General features: G+C 57.4%; 1 protein-coding gene across 1 annotated transcript in view; it reads right to left on the minus strand.

Moving 5' to 3' along the window:
• Window positions 1-467: 467 nt before the first annotated feature.
• LOC138372367 (uncharacterized) overlaps window positions 468-13,896 on the minus strand; it is a 79,659-nt gene continuing 66,230 nt past the window's right edge. Inside the window, exons 5-6 of the mRNA XM_069337668.1 lie at window positions 2,030-2,245; window positions 468-1,913 (exon numbers count right to left, since the gene is read on the minus strand). Of these exons, the coding sequence (XP_069193769.1) occupies window positions 1,401-1,913; window positions 2,030-2,245 (729 nt within the window). The 3' untranslated portion in view covers window positions 468-1,400. The remainder of the gene's footprint in view (window positions 1,914-2,029; window positions 2,246-13,896) is intronic.

Here is a 13,896-nt window from a genome sequence, read left to right on the forward strand (position 1 = left end):
CGCAGTCCATGGTGATGCTGAAGTGATGGTGATGGTGGTGGTACAGTGAACTAGAGTGGCAGCACAACACCACAGTAGTGATGGTGGTGGTACAGTGAACTAGGGTGGCAGCACAACACCACAGTAGTGATGGTGGTGGTACAGTGAACTAGGGTGGCAGCACAACACCACAGTAGTGATGGTGGTGGTACAGTGAACTAGGGTGGCAGGACAACACCACAGTAGTGATGGTGGTGGTACAGTGAACTAGAGTGGCAGCACATCACCACAATAGTGGTGGTACAGTGAACTAGAGTGGCAGCACAACACCACAGTAGTGATGGTGGTGGTACAGTGAACTAGGGTGGCAGCACAACACCACAGTAGTGATGGTGATGGTACAGTGAACTAGAGTGGCAGCACAACACCACAGTAGTGATGGTGATGGTACAGTGAACTAGAGTGGCAGCACAACATCACAGTAGTGATGGTGGTGGTACAGTGAACTAGAGTGGCAGCACAACACCACAGTAGTGATGGTGGTGGTAAGGGTGAACTAGAGTGGCAGCACAACACCACAGTAGTGATGGTGGTGGTACAGTGAACTAGAGTGGCAGCACAACACCTCAGTAGTGATGGTGGTGGTACAGTGAACTAGAGTGGCAGCACAACACCACAGTAGTGATGGTACAGTGAACTAGAGTGGCAGCACAACACCACAGTAGTGATGGTACAGTGAACTAGAGTGGCAGCACAACACCACAGTAGTGATGGTGATGGTACAGTGAACTAGAGTGTCAGCACTCCACCACAGTAGTGATGGTACAGTGAACTATAGTGGCAGCACAACACCACAGTAGTGATGGTACAGTGAACTATAGTGGCAGCACAACACCACAGTAGTGATGGTACAGTGAACTAGAGTGGCAGCACAACACCACAGTAGTGGTGGTACAGTGAACTAGAGTGGCAGCACAACACCACAGTAGTGATGGTACAGTGAACTAGAGTGGCAGCACAACACCACAGTAGTGATGGTACAGTGAACTAGAGTGGCAGCACAACACCACAGTAGTGATGGTGGTGGTACAGTGAACTAGAGTGGCAGCACAACACCACAGTAGTGATGGTGGTGGTACAGTGAACTAGAGTGGCAGCACAACACCACAGTAGTGATGGTACAGTGAACTAGAGTGGCAGCACAACACCACAGTAGTGATGGTGGTGGTACAGTGAACTAGAGTGGTAGCACAACACCACAGTAGTGATGGTACAGTGAACTAGAGTGGCAGCACAACACCACAGTAGTGATGGTGGTGGTACAGTGAACTAGAGTGGTAGCACAACACCACAGTAGTGATGGTACAGTGAACTAGAGTGGCAGCACAACACCACAGTAGTGATAGTGGTGGAACAGTGAACTAGAGTGGCAGCACAACACCACAGTCCACCACAGTCACCTCTGTAATGTCACTGTGGTTGACTGCTGCCCTCACCACATCCAGGCCGCTTACCACATCACCGAAGACACGTGGCCACTGGTGACCACCCGGGAGGTCCCTGGTGGTGATGGTGAACTGGGCACTCCTGGGACCCCCCGGCCCCCACAAGGCCCACACAGTTCCTGCCCGGCCTGACTCCCGGTACTGCCCCTGGAGGTCAGGCAGCAGTGGGGCTCCTCCCTCACCATCATTACTCTCGTAGTCTCCGCCACCCACACGCTCCTCCGGCTGACCCTTGTCATCCACCACCAACAGTTTAGTGTTGCGGTAGGTGTGGCCCCGCTGGCCCGTACACAACAACACAAACTGTCTGGCCAGCGGAGTGTCAGGGGTCAGCCGGATGGTGACCCGCCCTCTTGTTGACCCCGCCCACCTGAGGTCAAGGAACGCCAGGGTGCAGGAGGGCTCCAGCACGCCCACAACCTCACTCTCCTGCAGAAAATGAAATAAATCATGCTAATTACTGTACAACAAAATGTTATCATATTAGTTATGATAACTCAGTAAATCAGTAATGTCAGTAAGACTAGTGGGTGTAATAAAGTTACCTGGAGGGTGTAGGCGTGGGCGAGCGTGGGCTGATGCAGGAGTGGGTGGAGGTACAGCTGTCCGTCTTGTAGAGTTATCCTGGCGGAGCGGCGGCCATCTTGGTCTTCCTGGACGGCCAACACCTGGCCAGCCTCCACCAGCCTCTTGACAGCCAACACCCGGCCAGCCTCCACCAGCATCTTGACAGGCTCACTCATCCTGCGGAGGTCCTCAACCTGTGGACAGTGTCAGCCCCATTATCACCTGTGGTCAGTGTCAGCCCCATTATCACCTGTGGTCAGTGTCAGCCCCATTATCACCTGTGGTCAGTGTCAGCCCCATTATCACCTGTGGTCAGTGTCAGCCCCATTATCACCTGTGGTCAGTGTCAGCCCCATTATCACCTGTGGTCAGTGTCAGCCCCATTATCACCTGTGGTAAGTGTCAGCCCCATTATCACCTGTGGTAAGTGTCAGCCCCATTATCACCTGTGGTCAGTGTCAGCCCCATTATCACCTGTGGTCAGTGTCAGTCCCATTATCACTTGTGGTCAGTGTCAGCCCCATTATCACCTGTGGTCAGTCTCAGCCCTATTATCACCTGTGGTCAGTGTCAGCCCCATTAACACCTGTGGTCAGTGTCAGCTCCATTATCACCTGTGGACAGTGTCAGCCGCATTGTCACCTGTGGACAGTGTCAGCCCCATTATCACCTGTGGTCAGTGTCAGTCCCATTATCACTTGTGGTCAGTGTCAGCCGCATTGTCACCTGTGGACAGTGTCAGCCCCATTATCAAACGTGGACAGTGTCAGCCCCATTATCATCTTTAGTCAGTGAGAGACCCATTATCAGTCAACCACACCTACCACATTCACCACAATCAGCACATTACACTACACATAAACTGAAGCCAGTCAAGGAAAGCACCTACTGGCAAAGGGTTGGTGCTGGACCTGTAGCTCCAGCCCCCTCTACTGGCAGGGGGTTGGTGCTGGACCTGTAGCTCCAGCCCCCCTCTACTGGCAGAGGGTTGGTGCTGGACCTGTAGTTTCAGCCCCCCTTCTACTGGCACGGGGTTGGTGCTGGACGTGTAGCTCCAGCACCACCCCCCCCCCCCTTTACAGGTAGGGGGTTGGTGCTGGACGTGTAGCTCCAGCCTCCCTGTACTGGCAGGGGGTTGATGTTGGACCTGTAGCTCCAGCCTCCCTCTACTGGCAGAGGGTTTGTGTTGGACCTGTAGCTCCAGCCTCCCTCTACTGGCAGGGGGTTGGTGCTAGACCTGTAGCTCCAGCCCTTCCTCTACTGGCAGGGGGTTGGTGCTGGACCTGTAGCTCCAGCCCCCCCTCTACTGGCAGTGGGTTGGTGCTGGACCTGTAGCTCCAGCCCCTCTCTACTGACAGGGGGTTGGTGCTGGACCTGTAGCTCCAAGCCCCCCTCTCTACTGGCAGGGGGTTGGTGCTGGACTTGTCGCTCCAGCACCCCTCTACTGGCAGAGGGTTAGTGCTGGACCTGTAGCTCCAGCCCCTCTCTACTGGCAGGGGGTTGGTGTTGGGCCTGTAGCTCAAGCCCCCCTCTACTGGCAGGGGGTTGGTGTTGGGCCTGTAGCTCCAGCCCCTCTCTACTGGCAGGGGGTTGGTGTTGGGCCTGTAGCTCCAGCCCCTCTCTACTGGCAGGGGGTTGGTGTTGGGCCTGTAGCTCCAGCCCCCCTCTCTACTGGCAGGGGGGTTGGTGTTGGACCTGTAGCTACAGCCCACCTCTACTGGCAGGGGGTTCGTGCTGGAACTGTAGCTCCAGTCCCCCCTCTACTGACAGGGGATTGGGGCTCGTTGATACATGGTTGAAGGGGTTTTGGGAGTTCTTCTACTCCCCAAGCAAAGCCAGAGGCCAGACTTGACTTGTGAGAATTTGGTCCACCAGGCTGTTGCTTGGAGCGGCCTGCAGGCCCACATACCCACCCAACTCGTTCTCGCAAATTCGTAAAGTCAATATTGACTTATTAACTACGTGCATAGGTGATATACTAAACATAATAGATACCCTTAAAAAGATTCATAGAAAACACCGACCTTACCTAACCTTGTTAGTATCTTAAGCATCTTATTGCTTCGTAATTACAAATATTACTTAACCTATACCTATTATAGGTTAGGTAATAATTGTAATTACGAAGCAATAAGATGCTTATCTTAACATACTAAGTAGGTTAGGTAAGGTTGGTGTTTTCTATGAATTTTTTTAAGGGTATCTATTATGTTAAGTATGTCACCTATGCACATATATAATAAGTCAATATTGACTTATTAAATTTGCGAGAACGGGTTGCCCTACCACAGCCCGGCTGGTCCGGCACTCTTTGAAGGAAACAATCTAGTTTCCTCTTGAAGATGTCCACGGTTGTTCCTGTAATAATTCTGAAACTGGAACTGTAGCTCCAGCCCCCCTCTACTGGCAGGGGGTTGGTGCTTGACCTGTACCTCTAGCCCCCCTCTGCTGACAGGTGGATGGTGCTGGACCTGAAGCTCCAGCCCCCCTCTACTGGCAGTGGGTTGGTGCTGGACCTGAAGCTCCAGCCCCCCCTCTACTGGCAGTGGGTTGGTGCTGGACTTGTAGCTCCAGCCCCCCCTCTACTGGCAGTGGGTTGGTGCTGGACCTGTAGCTCCAGCCCTCCCTCTACTGGCAGTGGGTTGATGCTGGACCTGTAGCTCCAGCCCCCCTTCTACTAGCAGTGGGTTGGTGCTGGACCTGTAGCTCCAGCCCCCCCTCTCCTGGCAGTGGGATGGTGCTGAACCTGTAGCTCCAGCCCCCCGCTAATGGAATGGGGGGGGGGGGGTTGGTGTTGGATCTGTAACTCCAGGCCCCCTCTACTGGCAGGGGGTTGGTACTGGACCTGTAGCTCCAGCCCTTCCTCTACTGGCAGGGGGTTGGTGCTGGACCAGTAGCTCCCGCCCCCCTACTGGAAGGGGGTTGGTGCTGGACCTGTTGCTCCAGCACCCATCTACTGGCAGGGGGTTGGTGCTGGACCAGTAGCTCCCGCCCCCCTACTGGCAGGGGGGTTGGTGCTGGACCTGTAGCTTCCGCCCCCCCCCCCTCTACTGACAGGGGTTTGGTGCTGGACCTGTAGCTCCAGCCCCCTCTCCACTGGCAGGGGGGTTGGTGCTGGACCTGTAGCTTCAGCCCCCCCTCCCTATGCTAGCAGGGGGTTGGTGCTGAACCCCCCTCTACTGGCAGGGGGGTTGGTGCTGGACCAGTAGCTTCAGCCACCCTCTACTGGCAGGGGGTTGGTGCTAGACCTGTAGCTCCAGCCACCCTCTACTGGCTGGGGGTTGGTGCTGGACCTGTAGCGCCAGACCCTATCTACTGGCAGGGGGTTGGTGCTGGACCTGTAGCTCCAGCCACCTCACCCCTCTACTGGCAGGGAGTTGGTGCTGAACCTGTAGCTCCAGCCCCCCTCTACTGGCAGGGGGTTGGTGCTGGACCAGTAGCTTCAGCCCCCCTCTCCTGGCAGGAGGTTCGTGCTGGACCTGTAGCTCCAGCTCCCCCTCTACTGGCAGGGGGTTGGTGTTGGACCTGTAGCTCCAGCCCCCCTCTACTGGCAGGGGGTTGGTGCTTGACCTGTAGCTCTAGCCCCCCTCTGCTGACAGGGGGATGGTGCTGAACCTGAAGCTCCTGCCCCCCTCTACTAGCAGTGGGTTGGTGCTGGACCTGAAGCTCCAGCCCCCCCTGTACTGGCAGTGGGTTGGTGCTGGACTTGTAGCTCCAGCCCCCCCTCTACTGGCAGTGGGTTGGTGCTGGACCTGTAGCTCCAGCCCCCCCCCCTCTACTGGCAGTGGGTTGGTGCTGGACCTGTAGCTCCAGCCCCCCCTCTACTAGCAGTGGGTTGGTGCTGGACCTGTAGCTCCAGCCCCCCTCTCCTGGCAGTGGGATGGTGCTGAACCTGTAGCTCCAGCCCCCCGCCCCCCGCTAATAGAATGGGGGGTGGGTTGGTGTTGGATCTGTAACTCCAGGCTCCCTCTACTGGCAGGGGGTTGGTACTGGACCAGTAGCTCCAGCCCTTCCTCTACTGGCAGGGGGTTGGTGCTGGAGCAGTAGCTCCCGCCCCCCTACTGGAAGGGGGTTGGTGCTGGACCTGTAGCTCCAGCCCCCCTCTACTAGCAGGGGGGGTTGATGCTGGACCTGTTGCTCCAGCACCCATCTACTGGCAGGGGGGTTGGTGCTGGACCTGTAGCTTCAGCCCCCCCCTCCCTATGCTAGCAGGGGGTTGGTGCTGGACCCCCCTCTACTGGCAGGGGGGTTCGTGATGGACCTGTAGCTCCTGCTCCCTTCTCCTGGCAGTGGGTTGGTGCTGGACCAGTAGCTTCAGCCACCCTCTACTGGCAGTGGGTTGGTGCTGGACCAGTAGCTTCAGCCACCCTCTACTGGCAGGGGGTTGGTGCTAGACCTGTAGCTCCAGCCACCCTCTACTGGCTGGGGGTTGGTGCTGGACCTGTAGCGCCAGACCCTATCTACTGGCAGGGGGTTGGTGCTGGACCTGTAGCTCCCGCCCCCTCACCCCTCTACTGGCAGGGAGTTGGTGCTGGACCTGTAGCTCCAGCCCCCCCTCTACTGGCAGGAGGTTCGTGCTGGACCTGTAGCTCCAGCCCCCCCCCCTCTACTGGCAGGGGGTTGGTGCTGGACCTGTAGCTCCAGCTCCCTTCTCCTGGCAGTGGGTTGGTGCTGGACCTGTAGCTCCAGCCCCCTCTACTGGCTGGGGGTTGGTGCTGGACTTGTAGCTACAGCCCGCCTCTCCTGGCAGGAGGTTCGTGCTGGACCTGTAGCTCCAGCCTCCCCTCTACTGGCAGGGGGGGTTCGTGATGGACCTGTAGCTCCAGCAACCCTCTACTGGCAAGGGGTTGATACTGGACATGTAGCTCCAGACCCCCCCCCCCCCTCTACTGGCAGTGGGTTGGTGCTGGAACTGTAGCTCCAGCCCCCCTCTACTGGCAGTGGGTTGGTGCTGGACCTGCAGCTCCAGCCCCCCTCTACTGGCAAGGGGTTGGTACTGGACATGTAGCTCCAGCCCCCCCTTCTACTGGCAGTGGGTTGGTGCTGGAACTGTAGCTCCAGCCCCCCTCTACTGGCAAGGGGTTGGTGCTGGACCTGCAGCTCCAGCCCCCCTCTACTGGCAAGGGGTTGGTACTGGACATGTAGCTCCAGCCCCCCCCCCTCTTCTGGCAGGGGGTTGGTGCTGGACGTGTACCTTCAGCCCACCTCAACTGGCAGGGGGGTTGGTGCTGGACCTGCAGCTTCCGCCCCCCCTTCTCTACTGGCAGGTGGTTGGTGCTGGACCTTTAGCTCCAGCCCCCCTCTACTGGCAGGGGAACTGGTGCTGGATCTGCAGCTCCAGCCTTCTTCTACTGACAGGGGTTTGGTGCTGGACCTGTAGCTCCAGCCCCCCCTCTACTGGCAGGGGGTTTGTGTTGGACCTGTAGCTTCAGCCCCCCTCTACTGGCAGGGGGTTGGTGCTGGGCCTGTAGCTCCAGCCCCTTCCTCCTCTACTGGCAGGAAGATGGTGCTGAACCTGTAGCTTCAGCCCCCCCTCAACTGGCAAGGGGTTGGTGCTGAACCTGTAAATCCAGCACCCCTCTATTGGCAGTGGGTTGGTGCTGAACCTGTAAATCTAGCCCCCCTCTACTGCCAGGGGGGTTGGTTCTGGACCTGTAGCTCTAGCCGTCTTCTACTCGCAGCGGGTTGGTGCTGGACCTGTAGCTCCAGCCCCCCTCTACTGGCAGGGTGTTGGTGCTGGCCCTATAGCTCCAGCCCCCTCTACTGGTATAAGGGTGGTGCTGGACATGTAGCTCCAGCCCCTCTCTACGGGCAGGGGGTTGGTGCTGGACCTGTAGCTCCAGCCCCTCTCTACGGCCAAGGGGTTGGTGCTGAACCTGTAAATCCAGCCCCCCTCTACTGGCAGGGGGTTGGTGCTGGACCTGTAGCTCCAGCCCCGCTCTACTGGCAGGGGGGTTGGTGCTGAGCCTGTAGCATCGGACCCCCCCTTTGCTAGCAGGGGGTTGGTGCTGGGCCCCCCCCCCCCACGCTCTACTGGCAGAGGGGTTCGTGATGGACCTGTAGCTCCAGCTCCCTTTTCCTGGCAGTGGGTTGATGTTGGACCTGTAGCTACAGCCCCCCCCCCCTCCCTTTACAGGCAGTGGGTTGGTGCTGGACATGTAACCCCCCACCTCTACTGGCAGGGGGTTGGTGCTGGACATGTAACACCCCACCTCTACTGGCAGGGGGTTGGTGCTGGACGTGTAGCTCCGGCCCCCCCCCTCTACTGGCAGGGGGATAGAGATGGATCTGTAGCTCCAGCCCCCATCAACTGGCAGGGGGTTGATGCTGGACCTGTTGCTACAGCGCCCCTCTACTGGCAGGGGGTTGGTGATTGACCTGTAGCTCCAGCGCCCCTCTACTGGCAGGGGGTTGGTGCTGGACCTGTAGCTCCAGCCCCCCTCTACTGGCAGTGGGTTGGTGCTGGAATTGTAGCTCCAGCACCCCTCTACTGGCAGGGGGTTGGTGCTGGACCTTTAGCTCCAGTCCCCCCTCTACTGGCAGTGGGTTGGTGGAAGACCTGTAACCCCCCCCCACCTCTACTTGCACGGGGTTGGTGCTGGACGTGTAGCTCCAGCACCCCTCTACTGGCAGCGGGTTGGTGCTGGACCTGTAGCTCCAGCCCCCCTTTACTGGCAGTGGGTTGGTGCTGGACCTGTAGCTCCAGCCCCCTTCTACTGGCAGGGGAGGTTGGTGCTGGACCTGTAGCTCCAGCCCCCCTCTACTGGCAGGAGGTTGGTGCTGGACCTGTAGCTGCAGCCCCCCTCTACTGGCAAGGGGTTGGTGCTGGACCTGTAGCTCCTGCCCTCCTCTACTGGCAGGGGGTTGGTGCTGGACTGCTGGACATGTAGTTCTACCCCCCGTCTCTACTAGCAGGGGGGGGGGGGTTGATGCTGGACCAGTAGCTCCAGCCCCCCCTCTATTGGCAGGGGGTTGGTGCTGGACCTGTCGCTCCAGCCCCCCCTCTACTGGCAGGGCGTTGGTGCTGGACCTGTAGCTTCAGCCCCCCTCTAATGGCAGGGGGTTGGTGCTGGACCTGTAGCTCCAGCCCCCTTCTACTGGCAGGGGGTGGGTGCTGGACCTGTAGCTCCAGCCCCTTTCTGCCGGCAGGGGGTTGGTACTGGACCTGTAGCTCCAGCCACCCACTACTGGCAGGAGGTTGGTGCTGGACGTGTAGCTCCAGCACCCCTCTACTGGCAGGGGGTTGGTGCTGGACCTGTAGCTCCAGCCCCCCCTCTACTGGCAGTGGGTTCGTGCTGGACCTGTAGCTCCAGCCCCCTTCTACTGGCAGGGGAGGTTGGATCTGGACCTGTAGCTCCAGCCCTCCTTCTGCTGGCAGGGGGTAGGGTCTGGACCTGTAGCTCCAGCCCCTTTCTCCTGGCAGGGGGTTGGTACTGGACCTGTAGCTCCAGCCCCCCTCTACTGGCAGGAGGTTGGTGCTGGACCTGTAGCTCCAGCCCACCTCTACTGGCAGGGTGTTGGTGCTGGACCTGTAGTTCCAGCCCCCCTCTACTGGCAAGGGGTTGGTGCTGGAACTGTAGCTCCTGCCACCCTCTACTGGCAGTGGGTTGGTGCTGGACCTGTAGCTCCAGCCCCCCATCTACTGACAGGGGGTTGGTGTTGGACCTGTAGCTCCAGCCCATCTCTACTCGCAGTTGGTTGGTGCTGGACCTGTAACTCCAGCCCACCTCTACTGGCAGGGGGTTGGTGGTGGACCTGTAACTCCAGCCCACCTCTACTGGCAGGGGGTTGGTGCTGGACCTGTAACTCCAGCCCACCTCTACTGGCAGGGGGTTGGTGCTGGACCTGTAGCTCCAGCCACCCTCTACTGGCAGGGGGGGGGGGGGAATTGGTGCTGGACCTGTAGCTCCAGCCCCCTTCTCCTGGCAGGGGGGGTTGCTGCTGGACCTGTAATTTCAGCCCCCCCCTCTAATGGCAGGGGGTTGGTGCTGGACCTGTAGCTTCAGCCCCCTTTCTACTGGCAGGGGGTTCGTGCTGGACCTGTAGCTTCAGCCCCCCTCTAATGGCAGGGGGTTGGTGCTGGACCTGTAGCTCCACCCACCATCTACTGGAAGGGGGTTGGTGCTGGACTTGTAGTTCCAGCCCTCTCTAATGGCAGGGGGTTGGTCCTGGACCTGTAGCTCCTTCCCCCCTCTATTGGCAGGGGGTTGGTGCTGGACCTGTAGCTCCAGCCACCCTCTACTGGAAGGGGGTTGGTGCTGGACTTGTAGTTACAGCCCCCCTCTACTAGCAGGGGGTTGGTGCTGGGCTTGTAGCTCCAGTCCCCCTCTACTGGCAGGGGGGGTTGGTGCTCGACCTGTAGCTCCCGCCCCCTCTACTGGCAGGGGGTTTGGTGCAGGGCTTGTAGCTCCAGCCCGCCCCTCTACTGGCAGGGGGTTGGTGCTGGACTTGTAGCTCCAGCCCACCTCTACTAGCAGGGGGTTGGTGCTGGACCTGTAGCTCCAGCCTTCCCCTACTGGCAGGGGGTTGGTGCTGAACCTGTAGCTCCCTCCCCCTTCTACTGGCAAGGGGTTGGTGCTGGACCTGTAGCTCCAGCCCCTCTATACTGGCAGGGGGGTTGGTGCTGGTCCTGTAGCTCCAACTTCCCCCTTTATTGGTAGGGGGTTGATTTTGGACCTGTACCTCCAGTCCTCCCCTCTACTGGCAGGATGTTGATGCTGGACCTGTACCTCCAGTCCTCCCCTCTACTGGCAGGGTGTTCATGCTGGACCTGTAGCTCCAGCCGTCCTCTACTGGCAAGGGGTTGGTGCTAGACCTGTATCTCTAGCCCCACTGTACTGGCAAAGGGTTGGTGCTAGGCCTGTATCTCTAGCCCCCTCTACTGGCAGGGGGTTTGGTGCTGGACCTGTAGCTCCAGCACCCCTCTACTGGCAGGGAGTTGGTGCTGGACCTGTAGCTACAGCCCCTCTCCCCTCTACTGGCAGGGGGTTGGTGCGGGACTAGTAGCTCCAGCCCCTCTCTACTGGCAGGGGGCTGGTGCCGGACCTGAAGCTCCAGCCCCCTTCACCTGGCAGAGGGTTCGTGCTGGACCTGTAGCTCCAGCCCCCCCTCTACTGGCAGGGGGTTGGTGCTGGACCTGTAGCTCCAGCTCACCTCTACTGGCAGGGGGTTGGTGCTGGACCTATAGCTCCAGCCCCTCTCTACTGGCAAGGGGTTGGTGCTGGACCTGTAGCTCCAGCCCTCTCTACTGGCAAGGGGTTGGTGCTGGACCTGTAGCTACAGCCCCACTCTACTGGCACGGGGTTGGTGCTGAACAAGTAGCTCCTGCCCCCTTCTCCTGGCAGGGGGTTGGTGCTGGACCTGTAGCTCCAGCCTCCCCTCTACTGACCGGGGGGGTGGTGTTGGTGCTGGACCTGTAGCTCCAGCCCCCTTCTCCTGGCAGGGAGTTGGTGCTGGACTTGTAGTTCCTGCCTTCCTTTACTGGTAGGGGGTTAGTGCTGGACCTGTAGCTGCAGCCCCCTTCTCCTGGCAGGGAGTTGGTGCTGGACTTGTAGTTCCTGCCTTCCTCTACTGGCAGGGGGTTGGTGCTGGACCAGTTGCTCCAGCCCCCCTCTACTGGCAGGGGTTTGGTACTAGACCTGTAGCTCCAGCCCCCTTCTCTTCGGAGGGAGTTGGTGCTGGACCTGTAGCTCCAGCCCCCTTCTCCTGGCAGGGAGGTGGTGCTGGACTTGTAGTTCCTGCCTTCCTCTACTGGTAGGGGGTTGGTGCTGGACCTGTAGCTCCAGCCCCCTTCTCCTGGCAGGGAGTTGGTGCTGGACTTGTAGTTCCTGCCTTCCTCTACTGGCAGGGGGTTGGTGCTGGACCAGTTGCTCCAGCCCCCCTCTACTGGCAGGGGGTTGGTGCTGGACCTGTAGCTCCAGCCCCCTTCTCCTTGCAGGGGGTTGGTGCTGGACCTGTAGCTCCAGTACCCCTCTACTGGCAAGGGGTTGGTGCTGGACTAGTAGCACTAGCCCCCCTCTACTAGGAGGGGGTTAGTGCTGGACCTCTACTAGCTCTAGCCCCCCTGTACTGGCAGGAGGTTGGTGCTGGACCTGTAGCTCCAGCCACCTTCTCCTGGCAGGGGGTTGGTGCTGGACCTGTAGCTCCAGCCCCTCTCTACTGGCAGGAAGTTGGTGCTTGCCATGTAGCTCCAGCCCCCCTCTACTGGCAGGAGGTTGGTGCTAGACCTGTAGCTCCAGCCACTCTCCACTGGCAAAGGGTTGGTGCTGGACCCCTAGCTCCAGCTTGATGGGATTCTGGGAGTTCTTCTACTCCCCAAGCTCGGCGCGATGCCAGGCTCGACTTGTGAGAGTTTGGTCCACCAGGCTGTTGCTTGGAGCGGCCTGCAGGGCCACATACCCACCACAGCCCGGCTGATCCGAAACTTCTCTTAGAAAACAGTCCAGTTTTCTCTTGAAGATGTCTACGGTTGTTCCGGCAATATTTCTTATAGTCGCTGGGAGGACGTTGAACAACCGCGGACCTCTGATGTTTATAGTGTGCTCTATGATTGTGCCTATGGCACCTCAGCTCTTCACTGGTTCAATCTTGCATTTTCTTCCATATCGTTCACTCCATTACGTTGTAATTTTACTGTAGATTTGGGACCTGTCCCGCCAGTATTTTCCATGTGTATATTATTTGGTATCTCTCTCGTCTCCTTTCTAGAGAGTACATTTGGAGAGCTTTGAGTCGATCCCAATAATTTAGGTGTTTTATTTCGTCTATGCGTGCCATATATGTTCTCTGTATTCCCTCTATTTCAGCAATCACTCCTGCTCTGAAGGGGAAAGTGAGTACTGAGCAGTACTCGAGACGGGACAACAGAAGTGACTTGAAGAGTACAACCATTGTGATGGGATCCCTAGATTTGAAAGTTCTCGTAATCCATCTGATCATTTTTCTGGCTGACGCGATATTTGCTTGGTTATGCTCCCTAAACATTGGATCGTCGGACATCATTATTCCCAAATTCTTGACATGCTGTTTTTCTACTATGGGAAGATTCGATTGTGTTTTGTACCCTGTATTATGTTTCAGATCCTCATTTTTGCCGTACCTGAGTACCTGAAATTTATCACTGTTAAACATCATGTTATTTTCTGCTGCCCAATCGAAAACTTTGTTGACATCTGCTTGTAGTTTTTCAATGTCTTCAGCAGAGGTAATTTTCATGCTGATTTTTGTGTCATCTGCAAAGGACGACACGAAGCTGTGACGTGTAATTTTTTTTTTATATCAGATATGAGAACAAGGAACAGTAGCGGTGCAAGGACTGTACCTTGAGGTACGGAGCTTTTAACATCGCTTGGACTCGATTTTATCTGATTGACTGTTACTCTTTGTGTTCTGTTCGACAGGAAGTTGAGTATCCAGCGTCCTACTTTTCCAGTTATTCCCATTGACCTCATTTTGTGAGCTATCACCCCATGGTCACATTTGTCGAACGCCTTTGCAGAGTCTGTGTATACAACATCTGCATTTTGCTTTTCTTCTAGGGCTTCTGTGATTTTGTCATAGTGGTTGAGTAGCTGTGACAGACAGGATCTTCCCGCTCTAAATCCACGTTGTCCTGGATTGTGCAATTCATTGTTTTCCATAAAACTAGAAATTTGATTCCTAATCACTCTTTCAAACACTTTTGTTATGTGTGATGTTAGTGCAGGTGGCCTATAATTTTTTGCCAAGGCTTTACTCCCCCCATTGTGCAAAGGAGCTATACCAGCAGATTTAAGTGCTGCTGGTATCTCCCCTGTATCCAGGCTCTTTCTCCATATTACGCTGAGTGCTCTCGCTACTGGTACTT

Source organism: Procambarus clarkii, chromosome 38 (genome assembly GCF_040958095.1).
Source record: "Procambarus clarkii isolate CNS0578487 chromosome 38, FALCON_Pclarkii_2.0, whole genome shotgun sequence".
Classification (NCBI taxonomy): domain Eukaryota; kingdom Metazoa; phylum Arthropoda; class Malacostraca; order Decapoda; family Cambaridae; genus Procambarus; species Procambarus clarkii.